At 34.8% G+C, this 23377-nt stretch overlaps 1 protein-coding gene across 2 annotated transcripts in view; it reads left to right on the top strand.

Moving 5' to 3' along the window:
• The window catches only part of LOC114325112 (high affinity copper uptake protein 1), a 193902-nt gene that overhangs the window by 126095 nt on the left and 44430 nt on the right, over positions 1 to 23377 (top strand). For both annotated transcript variants that reach the window (XM_050650964.1, XM_028273052.2), the window contains exon 4: positions 15056 to 15183. In XM_050650964.1, coding sequence (XP_050506921.1) covers positions 15056 to 15183 — 128 coding nt within the window. The remainder of the gene's footprint in view (positions 1 to 15055; positions 15184 to 23377) is intronic.

The raw sequence follows: 23377 nt of genomic DNA, 5'->3' as shown, positions 1-23377 counted from the left end.
TTTTAACTTTTTCTATGATCATTAATGATACTATGATTAAAAAATAGATTTTTGAAAAAAAAAATATTTTTTCAAGAATTGTTTAAACAAATTAGACTGTTTATTAATTAATTTATAAAAAAATTGCATATTTGTAATGTACGTAGAAATTACATACATACGGAGAGACAGAAAATTATATTCGTTGAAAATTGCTTTTTCGGTATTTTAACTCGGTGGATTTGTAGGTTCCCCCCCACGCTAACTGGACTGAATTCCAAAACTTCATCACACAAAATCTCCCTATGTTAGGCGAACTCGATACTAACGATAGTATCGACACCAGTGCAACCGATATCGAGAACCTCATCACTGAGGCGATCACGCACGCAATTCCACTCAAACAAATAACCTATACATCACCGGCACTTCCACAATACATCATTGCCAAAATTCAACAAAAACGACGTCTTCTACGTCAATACAAGGCCAACAGAGACCCACTAATCAAAACAGAGTACAACCGGATCTGTGCCAGGATAAAGAGGGAGATATCTGTCCTAACGGCTCGCCGGTGGGAAGATGCTACCTCAAAACTGGACTACAGAGACGGAGGTAAATTCTGGCAAAAATTCAAAGTCCTAACAAAACAAAAACTATCTCAACCATCCCATCTGTTGGTCAACAATCACATAGTCAATTCCCCAGAAGGGAAAGCCGAAGCATTCAGAAATTCGCTTCAAAACAATTTCCAAACACCAGATAACCCGAACTTTGATCGCATATTTAAATTCAACACAGAATACATAGTAAATGTTACTCTCAACCACTACATTCCAGTCTATGATCCTATCATGGACCCCCTCACCGACAGGGAAACGGAGAGCTTTTGCCAAATCGGCAAAAACAGCGCTCCCGGACCTGATGGCATCAACCGAAGGTGCCTCAAAAAACTTCCAGAGAGTATCATTCCTCTTCTAACTAAAATATTCAATGCATGTCTCAAAAACAGCCACTTTCCTACTCCTTGGAAAGTGGCCAACCATCATGCTTTTGAAAAAAGGCAAACCCCCAACCGACGTGGAATCCTACAGACCAATTTCATTAATCAATACTCTGGGTAAAGTTCTTGAGCTAATCCTAAAAGAGAGGCTCAATAACTTTCTCGAAAACCACAATATCATACCAAAATTCCAATATGGATTCCAGTCAGGTAAATCTACTAAACATGCATTAATAGATTTCACTACCAAAGTTACTCAAACCATCAACGATGGTTCAATCGCCATAGCCACATTTCTGGATGTGCAGAAGGCTTTCGACCAGGTCTGGCACGACGGGCTTGTTCGGAAACTTCTGGACATCGGGCTACCATTGCAATTTACCAAAATTGTACACTCCTACCTCCACAACCGTACTGTCAGAGTTAAAATAGGCGATCAAAAGTCCACCCCCTTCACTCCACAAGCTGGAGTTCCCCAGGGTTCAGTCCTAGCGCCGCTGTTGTACATCATCTACAACAGCGACATCACTAACCAAAATATCCCAGGTACTCGGCTGTTTCTCTATGCAGACGACACGACTCTGCTCTCAACTACCTCTCGATACAACCCAAGACTCCTCTTCAGAAGAGCCCAGGCTCTGTTGGACGGCGTCGGCGAATGGTGTTGTAAGTGGAGAGTCACGCTGAACGCGAACAAAACAACAACAATTGTGTTTCGCGCCCCTTCTGTGTCAAATAGAATCATTTGCAATGATGACGACCAACATCCTCTGAGTCTGTTGGGAGAAAGGCTTGTTGTTAGCCCGACTGTGAACTATTTGGGAGTACTGTTTACCAGGACTCTCAATTGGGACGCAGATCTAAAGGCAACTTTAGATAGGGTAAGGAACAGGGCCAGACTTCTCAACGCTCTCTCGGGAAAAATTGGCAAGACACACAAGAAGACTCTCATTCACACTTACAAGACCTTTATTCGACCCGTCATGGAGTACAAATCATGTATCTACTCTCTTTTTTTCAAGACAAAAACAAGAGAGGTTGTTGAGGACAGAGCGTAGAGTCTTGCGTAGATGTAACTATGAGCACTGGCGATATCCCTCAAACGAAATCCATAACATCTCGAACACCCCCAAAATCACCGAGAGAATAAACTCTCTGAACAGGAACTTCACAATCAAAGTAATCAACGGCCCCCCTTCCGACACACAAGAATCTCTCAAATGTTCCTGTTCATCTTCCGGCCACGTACTCCACCGAAAGCCCAAACGCAAAAAGATTCATGTACCGTCCGCTCTAATGCAAACATGCATTGACGAACTCCCGGTGGAGTACGAAAACATCCTTGAGGCTACCCCGTTAGCCTACCGTACCCACCTCTAACATTTCCTCTTCCCTACCCCGAACAGGGAGAAGTTGGTTTTTTGCGGTTTCCCAACTTCATTGCACAATTATACCTGTTCGTCCCAAGAAAATAGCCGCAACTATTTTCTCCACTCGAACGCACACTGTCCACGCTGCGCTCAAAGCCACCTCCTGACCGCCGACGAGGGACGCAGGTTCGCCTGTCGTTGTACAATGGTTTCTAGGGAGACTGGTCGAGAGCAAAGCACGGACAGTACACGTAAATGTCTATGGAACCAACAACAATCCATCAAACTTTCTTCTCTGTTGACTTCTTAGCCTTCTGGACACCACCGTCCGGCATAACCCAGGACCCAAGAACACCAGGACACGGCGCTTGCCCCAGTGTGTTTTTCGGACTGTTTGCTTTTGCTGCCAACACCAAACATTCACCTCAAACCCTGAAGAGGACAAAATCCTAAACAGGGAAGCACATTGTACGCATTTCTTCTAAAGCATTTTTCTAGACAAGCAAATCAAACAATGAGAAGAAGTAGGTTCCCCCTAGTAATCGTTTGAACTACATTTTTAAAAAATCGTAGATGTTGCTGTGATGGTACAATGTTTGTGCAAATTTTTTAAGAAAAAATACAAATCCCATTCTTTAAAATGGCATTAATGAGATTCCTTAATTATTATAAACCAATTAGCTGTGAATTAAAAAAAACATATGGCTGACTTTGTCCCAAATGAACCCAGGCTAAATTTTTTTACTTGAAAATTCGTGTTAAAATACTATCTTTTCGAATATATAAAAAGATTGTTTCTACGGACAACATTTTTAAAGTTATTCTAAATGTTTGTAAACTAAAAAAGAATGTGTGTGTACTTTGTACGCACGTAAGAAGTTATACTTCTATTATATGATTATATGATTATAAACGAAATTAATATACTTTTTATTTATATTTTATTTAAATATTAAATTAATTTATACTTACTACTTCTCAAACATTTTTATTAAAACAGTGCCAAAAAACACATTAAAAATGCCACAAATGATTTCTGAACATTAATTGTCGGAAAAAATTTTAACTAAATACGTATTTTCTGAAAATAAAATTATATAATAAATATACTTACAATCATAAAATGTATAAAAAAAAATAAAAAAATAAAAGCTTCTATTGGGAAATGAATAACCATTTTCAATTTCGTTGCAAAACGAAAATACAGCCGAACCATTTTTGATTTACATTTACTCTGTGTGGAGTATGAAGGGAACCAGTCTCGTTGGAACTTTACCGCGCTGAGCAGATGTGACGTGAATTGTAAATTGTAGAATTCCCTCATCTTCCTTAGTCTCAGCATCCGTATGGCTTGCAAATTGTAGAAGCCTCGGAGGTGTAACCAGAGAAGGTTCCCATTGTTTTCATTCTGGTGGGATATGTTATGTGCCATTAGAGTGAAAACTTAGTCTTTTGCTAGCAGTTGCCGCTAGGGCATCTATGCCATTTCGTTCGTTGCAATTCGGGACTGCACGCTGGGGTTTGTTTTGGTTGGATCAGGGAGAGCAGCATATGTGCCTCCTGATGAGAGACTAATAAGTTTCGAAACCGGTAGAGGTGCTTGCAGCACTCTCTGATTGGACTGGAATATGGTTCGGCTGTATTTTCGTTTTGCAACGAAATTGAAAATGGTTATTCATTTTTGATTTACATTTATTCTGTGTGGAGTATGAAGGGAACCAGTCTCGTTGGAACTTTACCGCGCTGAGCAGATGTGACGTGAATTGTAAATTGTAGAATTCCCTCATCTTCCTTAGTCTCAGCATCCGTATGGCTTGCAAATTGTAGAAGCCTCGGAGGTGTAACCAGAGAAGGTTCCCATTGTTTTCATTCTGGTGGGATATGTTATGTGCCATTAGAGTGAAAACTTAGTCTTTTGCTAGCAGTTGCCGCTAGGGCATCTATGCCATTTCGTTCGTTGCAATTCGGGACTGCACGCTGGGGTTTGTTTTGGTTGGATCAGGGAGAGCAGCATATGTGCCTCCTGATGAGAGACTAATAAGTTTCGAAACCGGTAGAGGTGCTTGCAGCACTCTCTGATTGGACTGGAATATGGTTCGGCTGTATTTTCGTTTTGCAACGAAATTGAAAATGGTTATTCATTTTTGATTTACATTTACTCTGTGTGGAGTATGAAGGGAACCAGTCTCGTTGGAACTTTACCGCGCTGAGCAGATGTGACGTGAATTGTAAATTGTAGAATTCCCTCATCTTCCTTAGTCTCAGCATCCGTATGGCTTGCAAATTGTAGAAGCCTCGGAGGTGTAACCAGAGAAGGTTCCCATTGTTTTCATTCTGGTGGGATATGTTATGTGCCATTAGAGTGAAAACTTAGTCTTTTGCTTCTATTGGGATTCGAACCAACTTACCACGCGGCTGGTATTTGCGTTGTATTGGGATTCACCCGCATTAAAACTTCGCCACAGAGACAGCTTGTCATTATGTGCGAAGATCGTCTAACTAAACAGATTAACCTTTTGACATTTTTAACTTATGTAAATCAAATTATTTTGATTTTGAATTGAAATGATTTAGAATTGAAAAAATACAACAAAACATAGAGTAAGAAGACAATATATTAGGTGAATATTGATAGAAATTTTGATGGTATCTAATCAAATTATGTAAATAAAAGTATTACATACTACTTATGTATTTTGGTAGGTTCAAGGTAGGTATCGGAGCCCGTATAACGACTAATAAATTTCGCAATCACTTGCGTCGTGCAAAGTGGCTATGTTCAAATATCATAACAAAATTTGATCAACTATTTATAAAACACTTACCAGTGAAAGATTCTTTAGCTTTGAATAAGCGAGATCTGCGGCACTCATACTAGGCACAGTTTGATGAGCTTTCACATTGGCATGCAACAGTCATCTCTTCTATGTAAATAAGTCCAAAAATATAATATGAAAACTATTTAAAAAGGCAGTATAACCATTAACTAACTTTTTGTTTGTTGTTTCTCTTCCTACAAATTTTAAAACGCAACAAGCATACATTATAACCAAACCATGCACAGTCCCACAGCTGTGCCACAGCTGCCATATTGGATAATTTTTGTCATGTCATTTGAACATCCAATCAGAACAAAGTTATAATGCGCATGCGCCCGGTCGCTAGGTTTTCCCATATAAAATTTCACCGTCATTACGCCCGTAAAGAAGTATAACTTCAAAAATTTCAAAAATTTGGCATTAGGATTTTTGACTATATTAATTATTTTTTATTTTTTTTAATATATTTTGATACTATCACTCTTCTACTTTCATTTGGCATACCCAGAATTGCCCTATCTTCAATATTTTCTGTCTTATCTTATTGCAAAATAAAGGTCTCTGAGATAAACAAATAGAATAACTTTTAAACTAATTAATAGATCGGTCTCAGATTTTGAGGGTTTGTTAAGTACGCCAATACCCAACTTTGGGTGAAACACTAAAGTTCTAAGGTAGTTTTAGTAAAAGTTATTAACAAATAACGATTTTCACTTATTTTGCAGTTTGCGTAGCAACAAATTAACTTTTTAACTTTCAAAAATCGGCATTTTGAAGGTTTTTCAATGTTCTAAAAAACTGAATTTTGTAATTTTATGTCAACTATTTAGCTTTTGAATAGAGTGCAAAAAATCGAAAAAATCGCGATTTTTGCACTAAATTGTTAATAATTAAAAAACGGACGCGAACTCTATGCAGGAAACAGATAGGTTTTCTTCCTATAGGTCTACAATAACTAAAAAAGTAGTCAGCTACCTGGATCTTTGAGTGTCCCGAGAAAATCCTTATTACTCTGAACTAAAACTAAGAAGACAACCCTCATATTACGATATGAGTTGTGATAGTATTCTCTGGAAGAAATTTCGGTGTCATCAAATTTTTTATGGTAATAAGTCAAAAATAAAAAAAAATGAGTTAAATAACAGTTTTTACTAATGTAAAAACTAAAGTTCGACCCTGTCTTACTATGAAACGCACTGCAGACAATTAAATAGTTTTCAGCAATGTCGGATTTTATAGTTCCTTCGTATATTGACGTCACAAAATGAGTGAGTGAAACTCATAAGATTTCGTATGATCAATACCATCCATCAAAGTTTCACTGTAAACCTTGTAATGAAGTCTTCTTCCTACTGGTTGGTTGAATAGTCCTCTTATTAGATGGTTATTTCATGATTTACGATGCAGATAAAATACCTAACTTGTTACGCTATTTGTACACACACCGACATTGGACGGTCAGTATAAAATCGGCCGATATTTTACTGGTAGCAGGTGCTTGCAGACTCACCGGATTTTTACCGGCTAAACAATCAGTTGCTTTGTTGTCGTGACACGATTATTAAATAATGAATCCTAAACAAAATTTTTTCTTTACTCTCCATTATCTCAGAATCGTTTTTCAAGCCGCAGCAGCCTTCTGTCCGTGCATGCCTAGTAAGATTCCTGTCCTTAAATGTATCTAAAGTTTTATCTCACAAAACAGGTCTTGCCCCCACTAATAAAATAAGGATGTCATTATCAAGAAAATCACCCATTGTAATCGTAGGTACGATACTCTAAAACTTTTTCCGTGAATACAAACGACTCAATGTTTTTCAGCCTCAGTGTATGAGAGTTATAGCAATCGCCATGAAACCGCTTTTCGGCACAAAAATAATGATTAGCAATTAAGATTAAACATGAATTGCAATTTCGATTACCAAATTTGGAAGTCCAATTCCAAGTGTGGGTTTTTTCGAAAACCGTGGAAGATATGGCAGTGAGCTAAGGCGGTAGGAATCATGTTGTAATTATTCGCTTGAATCTTTTGCTCACTCTGCTTTGAATAACTATGTTCAAAATATTGCCTATTTTGTCTAAAACATTTGTGGAGATTATTTGTCCGGGGATTTTTTGTCCGGGATTATTTGTCCTAGCTTCGTTCTCTCATGCGATTCACTATTGGAATTTTGACGGCCGGTATAAAATCGACCGTCCAAAATCGGTATAATATGTGCAATAATTACGCTTATGGGCCGTCCATTAATCACGTGATTTTGTTTGGCATTTTTTAACCCCCCCTCCCCCTTGGTGATACATTTTGAGGTTTAAGGCCCTTTACATCACGTGTATTGTTACATTTCGTGATTTTTTCTAGACCCCTCCCCCCCTTTCGAGCCTCACGTGTTTAATGGACGGTCCCTTAGTGACAAGAGTTGACGATAAGGACTTTTATCTAATTGAATTTTGAAGTTCATTCTGACACAATTTCGATTAAACTTCGCTATAGTCGAAAATACTAAGTCTGAAAAAACGTTCAACCAGTTAAAATTTCAATTAGAATACGAATAAACTGGACAATTGAAACGAATGTTAGTCGCTCTTTTTTTCCGTCTCGTAACCGCAGAAATCTATTACGTATTCGATCTCAATTTATTGACTTATTAGAAAGTATTGCATAGACCAGCACGGATCTGTTTTGCGATGGATGTGAGAGGTGGCATTCGGATTATTGCTGATAAAATTAGATGACAACTTCAATAATTATAATTGACTTATGCTCCTTCTCAAATTTGCCCGGAACATTAATAAAAAAATTTAAATATTTAAAAATTTCGAAAAATATAGATTTTTTTCTACTTTCATTGCTTATAACTTTAAAACGATTCATTTTGGAACAAAGTCGTAGGGAAAGAAAATAAAGATAATTGAATTTTGTATAATATACGACTGGCTTAAAATGTCTTAAATGATTACCCTTTCTGCAAAATAGCAATAAATAGAAAATAAGGGGGCAAAAAAGACTGTTTTTATTCAATGTTTTTCAAGCACTTTGGTTGCACTCAGAACCTTCATAATTCGCTTAGAAAATTCTTACGACATACTTAAACCATCCACCAAATTTCATTAAAATCGACCTAATAGATTTTGCATAAAAAGTAGACCATTTAGAAGTTTGCTAATTTTTTTACATATAAAGAGGTTCTCTACCTATCTAATACACTTTACAGAATTAAAATCGGTTTAAGTTATAAACAATGTTTTGGTTTATAAACAAATACAGTGAGGACGTTTGAGTTGGAAGAAATTCATTTTCTTGAGAATGGGCGACTCTGGAGATAAATCCCGAAACAGATCGATTTTTATTTTTAAATTATAATTTTTTGGCATAAATATCATACTAGTGACGTCATCCAACTGGGTGTGATGACGTAATCTAAATATTGGAATTAATTTAATTAAAAAATTTTTTTTAATTCAAACCCTGTATAAATAATTATGTTAATGTTTATATTAGTGAATACAAATTTGAATAGCCTTTTGATTGAGCTATCACACGGCACCTATTCTCATTTAAAAAAATCATCGATTACGTCATCACGCCCAGATGGATGACGTCACTAGTATGATATATATATATATATACCAAAAATTTAGAATTTAAAAATAAAAATTGACCTGTTTCGGGATTTATCTCCAGAGACGCCCATTCTCGAGAAAATGAATTTATGCCAACTCAAACGTCCTCACTGTATTTGTTTATAAGCCAAAAATTGTTTATATTTTTAAAACAGTGCTGAGGCCGCTTAAATAATCCGATTTTAATTCTGTAAAGTGTATTAGATAGGTAGAGAACCTCTTTATATGTAAAAATTTGGCAAACTTCTAAATGGTACACTTTTTCTTCAGAAAGTTTTTAAAAAATTTGAACTTTTTTAAAAAAATTTAGATTGCAAAATTATTTTGCAAAATCTATCAGGTCGATTTTAATGAAATTTGGTGAACAATTTAAGTATGTTGTAAGAATTTTCCAAGCGAATTACGAAAGTTCTAAGTGCAACCAAAATAGTTGAAACACATTGAATAAAAACAGGCTTATTTTGCCCCCTTATTTTGTATTTATTGCTACTTTGCACAAAGGCTAATAATTTATGACATTTTTAACTAGTCGTTTATCACACAAAATTCAATTATCTTTATTTTATTTCCCTACGACTTTGTTCCAAAATGAATCGTTTTAAAGTTATAAGCAAATAAACTAGAAAAAAATCGATGTTTTTCGAAATTTTTAAATATTTTAATTTTTTTATTAATGTTCCGGGCATATTTGAGAAGGAGCATAAGTCAATTATTATTGTTGAAGTTGTCACCTAATTTTATCTGCAAAAATTTGAATGCCACCTCTCACATCCAAAAATAGACGTTTTTTCACAGATCAGCCCTGGTCTAACATATTTATATTGGCTAGAGTTTGAAGTTTGAATTGTCATAGAGTGAGTTAAGAGTTTGTTAATGAAGGAAAAAACAAAAAATAATAGTAAAATACGTGCTGTTCGTCAATTTTCTATTCAACATAACATTGAAAGTTTGCCTTTTATCTAACTTCTTCTTCTTCAGCCTGTTTGCATCCACTCCTGGACAAAGGCCTCCCCATGAGTTCTCCACTCTTCTCTGTTTTGTGCTATTTGGTGGCAGTTCATTCCCATTTTTGCTTTCATGTCGTCTAGCCAATGTTTTTGTGGTCTTCCTCTACTATGATTATGTTCGCGTGGTCTCCAATCTACAATGTTTCTCGTCAACCTTTCGTTGTTTTGCCGTGCCACGTGTCCTACCCAGTCCCATTTCATTTGCGCAATTCCTCCAATTACATCTTCCACCCTCGTCCTGTTTCGTACATCGTCATTTCGAATATGTTCTCTCAGTGATACTCTTAATAGTGGTACCCCGTCAAAATAGCCCCGTCAAAAAAGCTCCGACAAAATAGCCCCGACATAATATCCCGCACACAAAATGGCTCCGACAAAATAGCCTGCAGACAAAATAGCCGCGGAATAATAACCCGCCGACAAAATAGCCCCGACAAAAAAGCTCCCTTCAGAAATCATCATGAAATAATTCCTTAAAAATAAATTTTTTCGGAAATGGTAATTATCCTCCATTCAGATGTTTATCTTAACCACATTAAATAAAAATGGTCTTTTTAGAGACCTCGAGTCCTGTCTTCCCTGCCTCTTGGAAGTTTGAACATTTAAGTTAAGCGAAAATCAATGTTTATTTATGATATAAACATTTTTTTCTGTTTTCGGGCAACAGTAAAATGCATTTTAAATTAAATACATTCTTCCTTTTTGTCAAAAAATTGAAATTAAAAAAAAGTTTTTGGACACCTTGTATAAATAATTATGTAATTGATTATAAGAGGCTGTTTTAGCCGGGGCTATTTTAGCCGGGGCTATTTTAGCCGGGGCTGTTTTGACCGGGGCTATTTTGTGTGCGATCTATTTTGTCGGGGCTATTTTGTTTGCGGGCTATTTTGTCGAGGCTATTTTGTGTTCGGGCTATTTTGACGGGGCTTTTTTGACGGGGCTGTTTTGACCGGGCTATTTTGACGGGTCACGCTTAATAGTACAGTCATTGAAGCCTTTTAGCTCACAATTTTTTTACTATGAACCGATTTACATGAAATTTGGGAATTAGGCATATCCTACCCTTAACTTCAAAAGTGATATTGACCCGAACTCCGTTTTCACCCTGGGGGTGGTTGCCACTCCTTTTCGGTGGTGAAAATTTTTGTTCTTCAAAATAACCTCAGATATCGATGACCTAATTTTAAGCAAAAAATGTTGTATAAAGTTTTTTCAAAACCCAATACTTTTCAACTTATTGGCAATTAAAAATTCGGAATTTTCTCACAATTTTCAACAGTTTTTTGCAAATATCTCCAAAAATATGCGTTTTAACGATAATATTATACTAAACAAAATTGTAGCAAGTAAAAAAATGAACAAATCGGTTTTTTAAAGAGTGCTCTAAGTGCAATATTAAGCGAGATATTGAAGATCAAAGCCGTTTTTTATTTTGTCTGAAATTTAATCGATGTATTCAATGCCATCTAGCGGAGAGTGAATAAATTTTATGCATGCTAATGAGAAAGGATTTTATAGTGCTTAAAATAAGCTTTAAAGTGAGTACCGTTAAAAGTCTTTTGTATGTAAAATGAGTGAGCTGTAATGAAAGAAAGAGGAACATCTAATGGTTTTTTTTTAAATCAATGGATTTCATAAGTGTCATTTCCACCAAAATTAAAATTAATCGTATTCCATCTAGAATCAACTTTAATATAAAGAGTTTGATGGACTCTAGCAGTTTCGCTGCTTTGGAACACTTATTTTTTCCGAATATATTTTTTTACAAAAATATATTCAAAAGGAAAGCAAGAAAAAAACACAAAAAAATTGCAATTTTGTTTTTTGGCCCATAACTTTTTTCCACAGGAATATATGTGTAGGCATTGCTTTACAGGAAAAAAACTTCCATATTTACTCTTAAAAATGACGTTTGGTAGAAGTCTTTGTGATTTATAGTTTCCAAAATATGATTTTTCAAAGTTCGCCACTCACAGTGATTTTGGCCCATTTTCCTTGTTACTTCTCAAACATTGTTCTGTAACTTTTTTCTACGTAGCTTTAGGTATACGCAATGTTGCATTTAGTAGGAAAAAAAGTCAATTACCTTTAAAATGGTCTATTGTAGAAGGCTGCATGTATATTTCTAAGCAAGATATGGTTGTTCAAAGTTTTATATTTTTAATGATTTTTGATATATTTTACGATTATTTCTAAATTTCTCAATATAACTTTTTTTATTGTATATTTAGGTATATACATTGTACAATAAAAAGGAAAGTTTAGTTTTTTACTTCAAAACGGTGTATTGTAAAAAATTCTAGGACTATTTTATCAATAGGTCCCACTAAGTTGGAACCATATGGAAAACTTTTTTATTATTAACTTTATGAAAAAAAATTATTCTTTATAAAATGCTCTGCATAGTCTAAAACCTAATATACAATCATCATATATAAAATTTTATCAATAGTGTACGAGGTATGTTAAAAAATATGAATTTCGCTCAAGAGTAAAGTACGTCTATATTTCACAATATCGAAAATTAAAAATTATGTTATAATGTGCAACTATATTCTTCTAATTGAAAAAAAAATATAAAAAAATTTAAAATTTTTCACAAATTACGGATACCCTTGGATATTATACGGATATCTTGTTTAAAAATAATCCTAGAATTTTTTGCAATACTTCATTTTAAAGTAAAGAAAATAAGCTTTTTTTATTCCACAATGTATATACTTAAATGTACAAAAAGAAAGAGTGATAATGAGAAATTTAAAAAATAATCATTAAAAATATCAAAAGTCATTAAAAGTATAAAACCTTGAAAAAGCATAACTTGTTTAAAAAGATTCGTATAAGCTTATACGGTAGACCGTTTTGACTTCTCTTAGTTACAAAACAATGTTAGCGAAAAAATGGGGAAAACTGCCCAAAAATGCTGTAAATGCTAAAGACTTTTACCAAACTTCATTTTAAAGAGAAAGGATGGAAGTTATTTTTCGCTGAAGCAATGCCTATTCCTATATCCCTGTGGAAAAAAGTTATGGAGCAAAAAACAAAATTGCTTTCTTTCGTGTTTTTTTCTTGCTTTTCTTTTGAATATATTTTTGTAAAAAAAATATTTTTGACTTTAAAATGTGATATTTAGATAGTAAATTTAACCTTAAACAATTTTCCTGTAGACGTGTTTGTACCACAAGTGCATAGAACTTACCCTAATTCAACCTGTGCATAGGGACTAATTCACCCCTATCTCAAAAACGCACCCATTTAAATGGTAGCACTCCGCGGTTTTTTCAAATTTAGAGGTCCATTGACCATATGAGATAATAAAATCCCGTTAATGTTGTAGTTCCTTTTAGCTCTCTTATTTTGAACATAATCAATAGCCTACTTGCAAGTCACTTGCAAGTAGCTTGTACGCTGCGGATCAGCTTAAATATGCAGTACTGCTGAATCGCCAGCGATCGCACGCTTGCTCACAGTGTGCACGCGACTTAAAAATTTCTAACCAAATTTGAAACATTCTTTACATTTTTTTGTCCCCTTATTTGTTTCGCCTAAGGCCTAGGTGACGAAACGCACATTGCGGGATGTTTTCACATCACTTCGTTTTTATTCTGTCTCGTTAGAGCTGTTTCACATTATAAGAATTTTGAACGTGCGAGGGTTTTCTCGTGCGGTAGTTTTGACGCACCTATCCTTTTCACACAATAAGAATTTTGTCGCACGAAAATATCACGAAAATATTTTGCTGTGTTGTTTGGTATATTATTTACACTTTGTGGCTGAAGTAAGTACATGATACGATGTCTGATATGTATCATTACGATGTATCATTACAAATGGGTATTTTTAGTCCATACTTTTGTCCTAATATACTGTAATGCGTAAATAATTTATTTGCAATTTCTATTTTGTCAGTTATTATTTCTTATGTTTTTAATTAAAAGTCTTAATTTGTTTTTATAATCATTGTTCTACTAAGTTATTTGTGGGATCTTGGATTAGCTCATACAATGTATGTAATAAACTATTCTAAATGAGAAATAAGCCACAATTTAACTAAAAAAATGATGTAATTAACGTTTCGACATCCGATTTGGGCGTCGAAACGTTATTAAAATTATTTTTTTAGTTAAATTTTGGCTTATTTCCCATTTAGAATAGTTTATTATAGAACAACATTACAATCTATGTTTTTCATGTACAGAATTTAAAAGACCCTCTGTCATCCACTCGTTTTTAAATGTTGTTCCCCTCGTTTTAAATGTTGTTTATAGATAATTTCACACAAGACGTGACCGCCGACCTACTCCAGTCGTCACCGAGTCGTTTACCCTATAAAACTAAATACAATTTCGTAGAATAAAAGGTATAGTTATATTATATGGAGCAAAATCAAATTATAGCGTTGTGGTTACTTTATCGTCGAAGAAAGAGAAATAAGAGGAACCCAATTCATTGGGTCCATCCTATTAACGCAAAAAGACACGATTTATATATTTTTATATTCACACATATTGATGGAACACGCTCTATACTCAACGTTTATTGCAACTATATAAAATAAAGTTTATTATAATATACTTAGTACTTATAATTATTGTTGTTATCAGTAACATATAAATAATTTTGCTGTACTTACCAAATGTGTTTTTTTCTTTATCACCTAATTCGTCAAATTCACTGTTAAGTGCACGGCATACACCATTCCAAACATTTCTAGTCAAGTTTCTATCTTTATACATATATTTCTATTGTTTTGTCCCAAAGAACAGGTCTCGCTTCAATTAATGTTATTAATATTTCACTATCAATCTGAGATATCATAATGTAAAATATATGCACCTACTTCAAACAGCCACAAAGTGTAAATGAAAATAATGTACCAAACAACTAAGGAAACTACCTTCGTGCGACTAAACACTGAACGACAGTATCATATGAAAGGATGCATTAAGTCCCCTATATTACTAGGTGCGTAAAGACGGCACGGCTGCGGCTGCCGTCTGTTGTTGTAAGCGAGGGACGGCGACTTCACCGAACGTTCCAACCACCGTCTAGTGAGAAAGGCTCCATATGATTACATGAGCCACCCTTGGAATGTAGTCGTGCGTTTTTACCCTCACACGTTTGAATTCTTATAATGTGAAACAGCGCTAAGTCTATATCTAGTTTATTATTACTACATCTCTGGTCTCCACACTTTTTTTATTAGATAAATAACCGCTTGTCAATTTTAATCACGATATTTTTTATTTGTTTCAGTTTAAATTTAGTACGGACGAATATGTACTTTTTAAGGCATGGCATTTTACGACTGCTGGCGGTCTTATAGGCTCTATGATAGGAATAGCTATATTGGCAGCGATATACGAAGGTCTTAAATATTTTAGGTAAGTCTGACAGAGTAGGATTTTGTATAATATTTGTCAACATTACCGTTCGAAAAACTTTTTCGAACATGTAAAACTATCAAAATATTTTTAATTTTGCACAAGTTTTAATTCCATCTTTGACTTACAACACTGTCAACAATGTAAATATGTAAGGACAACACTGTTTAGTTTTAATGTGATGTGCCTTAAAGACCATATTATATTTCGAAAATACCTTCTCTTCAAGTACCACCCGCTTTCACCCTTCAAGTATAGTGTGTTAAGTGTCATCTCAGATGGTCAAGATGCAAGTTGCATGATCCAGACTCCAGCGCGCCCTCGCACTGTGGTCGTCTGCTCTCAAAAGTGTGACTCCACGCAAAAGTGTAACTTTCGTTCTCTATCTCAAAAGGTCCGTCAGGGACAAAGTGTAAGTTCCGTAAGAAATCAACGAAACAGCTCCCTTTCTCTGTTGCATCCTCAAAGATTCCGTCAAGGAATCTTACGTCTCTCAACAGGGTCAAATAAAAAGAAGAGGCAACCTCTCCGTTGCCTTCAATCCAACCAACCACACTTCACAGCCAGGATCTTGGTACCATCGAATTTGTTCATAGACAATATAGTGCACACACAGACATTTTGAAAGACTGTATCTCGTAAGTACTTGTAGGTAGTATCTAGTATTTGTTTCTCTTTATGTATGTTTCTCTCTGTTTCCTAATCTGTTTTGTGCTCAATTTTTGTTTTTACTACAATAAATTGTCATTACCCTTGTAACAGTTCTTTTTGAACCCATGGTGTTAAAAACCCCCTTTATTACAGGTAGTTACCTCACCCCTTTATTACCTCAGATTAGTTTGCAACTAGCAGCCTATGTTTTCTACTCTCTATCTCTCTTTTTGTTAGGACGTTCTTTATGTTCGTCCTATTGTTATGTTATAGAGTTACTATTATCTCAACAATTATTTACATACAGTGCGCTGGAATAAGTGTTACCCCCCCCCCCCCTTAATAACTTACTTATTTCTAGCACATAAGCAAAACTCCCGGACAGGTCGATTTTTAAAATAATCAAAGTATATTATAACATCAATGTTTTGAACTTTACGCGATCCCTCTTCAGGTGACAGGCAAAACTTTGATTTTTTTAAATGGGAAAGTACATCATGTGATAGCTCATTTAAAAGCGTTTGAAATACTGATTACAAAAATGTATAATACTTTAATCCTTTTGAAGAGCGTAGGTGCAAAAATTCGATCGAATTGTGAATTGTGAACTAATAAGTATTTTTGAAAAATTTAAACGCAGAATAAAAGATTACATTATTACCGAGGGCTGAAAGTATCTTAGAATAAACAAAAAATTCTTTTCAATGATATATTTGAAATTAAAAATCCGACTAAATTTTCTTTTTTATTTTTCACCCCTATGACTTATTAAAATCATCATTATAGAAGTTCTCAGGGAATTTTGACCCTCGCTAATATTGTAATATTTCATTCTGCGTTTAAATTTTTCAAACATACTTAATAGTTTTCTCAGGATTCGAGAAAATGAATACATTTTAAAATAATTCGACCGAAATTTTGCGCCTACGGTCTCAAAAAGGATTAAAGTATTATACATTTTTGTAATCAGTCTTTCAAAAGCTTTTAAATGACGTGTCACATGATGTACTTTCCCATTAAAAATAATCAAAGTTATCACTGTTACCTGAAGAGGGACAGCGTAAAGTTCGAAACATTAATGCTATAATATACTATGATTATTTTAAAAATCGACCTGTCCGAGCGTTTTGCTTGTGTGCTAAAAATAAATAAGTTAGTAGGGGGGGGGGGGGTAACACTTATTCCAGCGCACTGTATATGTAGTTGTGTAGTATCAACAATGAATGTAAAATTGAATTTAACCACAACACTGAATACCTCATATAAGAATACCAATAATTAGATAGATATCAAACAGTAATATTTTGTTTACTTGTCTAGAACAGATATTGCGGTATATAGGTATTTATAAATTACCACATTCTTATTATATCATTGTTTTTGTTTGTTGTATTTGACTTTTTCGAGCCCGGAACTGGGTATTTACCACCCAGTATCAGAATACCTCTGTGGTCATTTTATTTGCTAGTTATATGTCATCGAGGGTATACTGTGATGAGTTAATAACGATTATTAATATAAGCACAAAATACAAATACTTCAGTAGAAAAAATTGGCTAATTTGCTCGGCCAAAGCCATTTTTCAGGAAAAAAAGTGGAAAAAGATCTTTGAGTCTTCTTTAAGTCTTTGTAAGTATTATCATCCAAGGTAAGATCAAAGGCAAGAGAAACGTTGGCCGAAGGAGGATTTTCTGCCTGAGAAAGCTTCTAGAATAGTGTAACCCCATCTAGGGATGGGGTTACACTCTTCAAAATTCTTCAGAGAAGGAGACCTCTTCAGGGAAAAGAACATTAAACAAAGATAATTATATTTTCGCTATAGTTTGGCCAAAACAGCTTTATTTTTTAATATATACCAGGGGTCTCGTCTAACTGATAAGATTCCTCCCGTATTGAGCAGGATTAATATCACAACAAGTCATCGGTAGGGTAAGACAAGACATCAAAAGACCAAAAAGGATTTTGCAATGATTTCGCTTGGCTGACAGAAGCCAGTTATCCCTGTAGTATCCTTTCTGTCTCCTTAACTAACTGTAGGCAAGTTGAAGCTCTAAATGAAGCACATGAATGCTTGCGGGTATCCAAAAGGCAAGCCTTATCGGAACCACGAAACCGGCGAAGGGCATAACCCCACGAAACGTCACCCCGTGTCCTTGACTGAATAATACCGTGGCACTCACCAACTCGTGAGCAAACGACGCACGCGTTTCGCCTTACCGAGTAGGTAAAGAAAATTGCCTGAATGTAAATATTTAATGGTTTATTTTATTTAGCGTATGGCTTAAGTACATCACAGAATATATTTAGATTTATGCATTATACAATGCATCACAAACAGATGTCCAATTTTTTTTATATATTCGATTGACCCTTCGGTTGCCATTACAAAGTCTATAGGGTCGCCTGTGTATGCTCTGCGTGGGCAGTCCTGAGCAATGTGACTGATCGTCTGTCTTGCAGCGCCGTAGTCACAAGAAGGCGAGCGAAGTTTACCCCATCTGTAGAGGGAGTCGGCGCATCTTCCACAGTTTGTTCGAATTCGATTAAGGGCTGCCCAAATCTTACGGGGACGTTCAAATTCGCTAGGTTTTCCCATGATGTCCGGTAGACTATGGTAATGCGGATCTGTCTTACTTTCCCAATCTTCTCTCCATCGGGTATTTAAGTCAAAGTTGGATTGCTGTAGCGCTTGAGCAGATTGTAGAGGGGGTAACCTGGATCGGAGACGGTTTTCAAGAATATCGGGGATGTCGTTGTGGACTAGAAGCTGGCGACTGTCCATTATTTTGTTATATTCTTTAACCAATGCATGTTCGCGGCGTAGGTTGGGTGGTGCTATATTACTAAGGGTAGGTAGCCACATTGTAGGGGTGGGCTTAATTGTGCCTGTTATCATACGCATGGCACGGTTTAATTGGGTGTCGACCAGGTGGGTGTGCCTGCTATTTAGCCACACAGTATTCTGCCACCGGATATATCAGGCCAATGAGGCCAAGAGCAGAGGATCTTAAAGTTGATGCTGTGCCGCAGAGTTTCTGTATTATATTGTTGCGTGTTTTCAATTTTGCTGCTGTTTTCGTCAGGTGTTCTCTGAATGTGAGCGTTCTGTCGAGAGTAACCCCAAGGTATTTAGGGTATTTATTGTGTTATATCCTGCATCCCCTTTGAGATTAGCACACCCAGAAAGGATAGTCAGTCATTTTTCCTTTGTTATTACTAATATTACCAATTTTCAGAATATAATATAATATGCAGTAGTTTAGAATAAGGTAATTAAGATATTATGTAAATTTAATGCAATTAAATTGAAAAAATCAATAATTATCATTATATCCAGAAATTAATTTCTACTATGACCAATTAACTGTGATATTTCATATTAATTAGAGAAATATATGTACATCCACTTCATTGATATATTCTCTGTGTTAATTACACAATATAGATTAAACTAATGAGGGTCGAGTTTAAAGCCGTGGCTGAAAATGAAACGTGCGATGTTAATACAAGTTATGCTTTGACGTATGTATTTGCCAGTTCGAAATTAGTCAACAGAAACGCTAATACTTTTCTAATAATGAGCTAACACAATGCAGTCGTCATTGTATATAGCAAAACTTTAATCTTTAACATGGTTGCTCTGCCAACGATAAAAAACGATTCTTTGTTAAAAAAAGTTGTGATTAACGTTAATTACTTGTTAATTTCGTTATTAAAATATACACTCGGGTGCAAAAAAATCGATCCACTGAAAATTTGATCATTTTTGATGTCTCGAATTTCCTAAACCTGTTGTCCGATTTAAGTGATTTTTTACCATGGCAACTCGCTTTACACAGACGGGGTGGCGTACGTCGACTGAACCCCCGCTGAGATGTCGAAAGCGACGCATCCCTTACTATACTTTGATGCAGTGACACACACCAGGCGCTCTTAAAATTTTCGTTGCAGCGGCGTTACCGCGACCCATCCTAGAAACCACATGTCGCCCTATTAGTGTCGCCAATCGGTTTTACGACTTCGACGGCATATCATAAATGCGTGTATCGTGGTACAACACGGACGTTTGAGCTGTTTTCTAGCGAATTTTGTTGTGAGTGTTGCCAAAGCTTGTTTAATGATGGAAATTACAGACTTGAACTATATTTTGACTTGAATTTTTTACTCCCATATCAAATTATTTTTATATGGGACTCATTATATTTTTAATTTTTTTAGCTTATAGCTCAAAGGGCAACTTAATTAGGTACATTTCTATCTGAAAAAAAGTAATCTACTAAATAAATTATTTTTCAAACTCTTTGAAACTAATTTCACAAACATTCAAAAAGAATTTTCAAATCTGTAACCACTGACCAATTTGACTTGACTTGAGTTATTTGTCAGAAGGATTGACTTTAATAAAAATAAAATTATTGACTCCATAAAAATAAAGATAATAAACAGTTATCTTACCTTATTTATTATTTTATTTATTATGCTCTACAGGCCTTGTATTTACAATTTTAGGTAATACAGTTTATACTAATAACTTATACATTATATACATACATACATAATCGATTGCCTCTTTTACAATTATAGGTGTCGAGGATTCCTCCTTTATATGATGCTCTCTGCAAATTTACGCCACTTCTTCCTATCTGCTGCTAAAACTTTTGCTTCTTGCCACGATGTTCCTCTTTTCTTAAGTATTTCGTTTACACTAGTGTTCCAGCTTTTCCTTGGTCTGCCCCTCGTGCTTTTACCCACTGCTTTGGCCTCCCATGTCATTTTCACTTTTCTGTCACCACTCATTCTAATCATGTGTCCAGCCCATTTTAACTTCTTTTCTTCAACTTTTTCGTTCAGCGATTTTACCTGTAATTTATGTCTTATATCTTCGTTTCTTCTTTTGTCTAATCTTCTTGCTCCCACCACTTTTCTTAAGTATCTCATTTCTGTAGCTTGTAATCATTTTCTTTGTCTGTCATTAAGTACCCAGTTTTTTGCCCCATATATTTAGTACGTTCTTTAACGGTCTTTAGCGCTTAAAGGGCGAGTTGCCCTGGTACTTGAAGGGTGAAGTGGGTGGTATTTATCGGGATATTGTAACATTGTACATGTTTACAGCATTGGCACTGTTGCATTTCAAAGATGTACTTAGGAATTAGAAATTAACGTTAATTAACTTATTATTTCTAGCTGTTTTTTAGTTCTATAGTGGCGTAAAAATATGTTTTTTACGCCACTGGTAGACAAAATATTTGATCTGGGAATTATCCTCCATTCTCCACTCGATGTAAATTTGTCTGTCCGTTAAAGTAACCATTTTAAAGCTTTTTCCCGATATTCATTTCTGTCGGTATGTCGAACTTTACAGTCCAGAATTGCTCTGCTGCATTGATGTAATTACTTTAAATTGCTTTCAAAAGAAACAATCAATTTATAAAATGTATGGCATAGTCTCTTACTCTCTGGCATTTTATTTCGCGCTACATTGGCCATATAATTCTAATATATGTATGTATATTAATTCAGGTCAGTACGCCTGGGAATTGAATAGTGAGATAACCAGTTGGGGCAAGTTCAAACTTTTTAGATATGTGAAAGGTTAAAAAGGTTCTGAGGCTATACGCCAGTCAATGGGAGCAAGAATAAGATATTACCTCCGAATTTTATCCTACTGCATGGATTTTAATGAAATTTTGGTTGGGGGGTGGTTCCCACCCCTTCTGAGGTTAAAATTGCCACCCTGCGCCCCTGAAAATTTTCTGGTTAAAATTACCACGGAATTCGCTAGAGTACCTAATTCTAAGCAAAAACTGTTCTATAATTTTTTTTGAAAACTCAATACTTTTTGAGTTATTCGTGATTGAAAATTGGCCATTTTCATTGAAACATAATACCTTTTCGAACGGTTTTTTGCGAATACATACCTTAAAAACTATACATCTAACTAAAAAAAACTATATTAAACATTTTTGTAGGTTATAAAAAAACAAAGAGACACTTGCCTTCATAAATCTTCTAGATATAATACAAAAAGAAATATGGTAGGTGAAATTAGTTTGTTTTTTGGTAAATTCCCAAATTGGTGTATTCAACTTGAAATAACAGAGAAACGGTCGATTTTAGGTGTATAATGCTACCAATACCTTTTGTAGTGCTTGAAAAGACCTTTAAAATGAGCTATATTAAAGGTCCATTACATTAAAACTAAGCGAGATATGCTGCAAACAAAATTGGTAACTAATGTGTTTTAAGAAAAAATGTTAACCCCCATCCACCAAAACGTAAATGCATAGTTTTCCTTCTACAATACCTTTTATTATAGTGTTATTTCTATGTTCAAAAAGTTGGACGTGTTTAAAGTAAATGGTTTTTTGAAAAAAAAATGATCAAATTATAGAGCGCATTTTTAAATTTTCTTAAAAATCTTTCTTTTTTGTCCATGTAACTTGAAAATGATAAGAGATACAGTAATGAAAAATAAAAAGGAAATTTTTATCTGAAAAAACCTACATTTTTGTGTAATATCTTTTTTCGTGTCTCTTATCATTTACGAGTTACATGGAGAGAAAGGAAGATTTTTAAGAAAATTTAAAAATGCGCTTTATAATTTGATCTTATTTTTTTCAAAAACCATTCATTTCAAACCAGTCCAACTTTTTGAACATAGAAATAACATTATAATAAAAAGTTTTGTAGAAGGAAAACGATGTATTTAAATTCTGATGGATGAGCGGTTAAATATACTTCTCATTTCTTCTTAAAATACATTAGTCATCAACTTTTTTGCAGAATATCTCGCTGAGTTTGAATGTAATCGACATTTAGTATTGCTCATTTTAAAGGTCTTTTCAAGCACTACAAAAGTTATTTGTATCATTATACACCTAAAATCCACCGTTTCTCTGTTTTTTTCTCTGATTTCAAGTTGAATACACCGCTTTGAGCATGCAGCAAAAAAACAAACTCTTCTTACCTACCATATCCCTCTTTGTATTTTAATTAGAAGATTTATGAAGGAACGAATCTCTTTGTTTTTTTATAACCTACAGAAATATTTTATATAGTTTTTTTGTTAGGTGCATAGTTTTTAAGGTATTCGCAAAAATCCGTCCGAAAAGGTGTCATTTTTCAATGAAAATGGCCAATTTTCAACCACGAATAACTCAAAAAGTATTGAGTTTTCAAAAAAAAATTATAGAACAGGTTTTGCTTAAAATTGGGTTCTCTAGCCTCTTCCGTGGCTATTTTAACCAAAACATTTTTCACCTCGGAAGGGGTGGGAACCACCCCCAAGATAAAAGCCCACATCGACATATGGTAGACTTTGTTTCTTTGTTATTTGAAAATATCAAGTAAATCGATGTAGTAGGATGGAATTCGGAGCCAAATACCCTCATTGACTCCCCTACTAATGCTATTTACAATAATTTATAACACACACTAAAACATAATTTATTTATACAATTATTATTACAATTTATGTTTGATGCCTTTTGATACCCGACATTCAGATAACGACTGACTGAATGATTTAAAATGAGTCCAATAT

This window comes from Diabrotica virgifera, chromosome 5, assembly GCF_917563875.1.
Source record: "Diabrotica virgifera virgifera chromosome 5, PGI_DIABVI_V3a".
Lineage (NCBI taxonomy): Eukaryota > Metazoa > Arthropoda > Insecta > Coleoptera > Chrysomelidae > Diabrotica > Diabrotica virgifera.
This window is presented reverse-complemented; position numbering and strand designations above follow the sequence as displayed.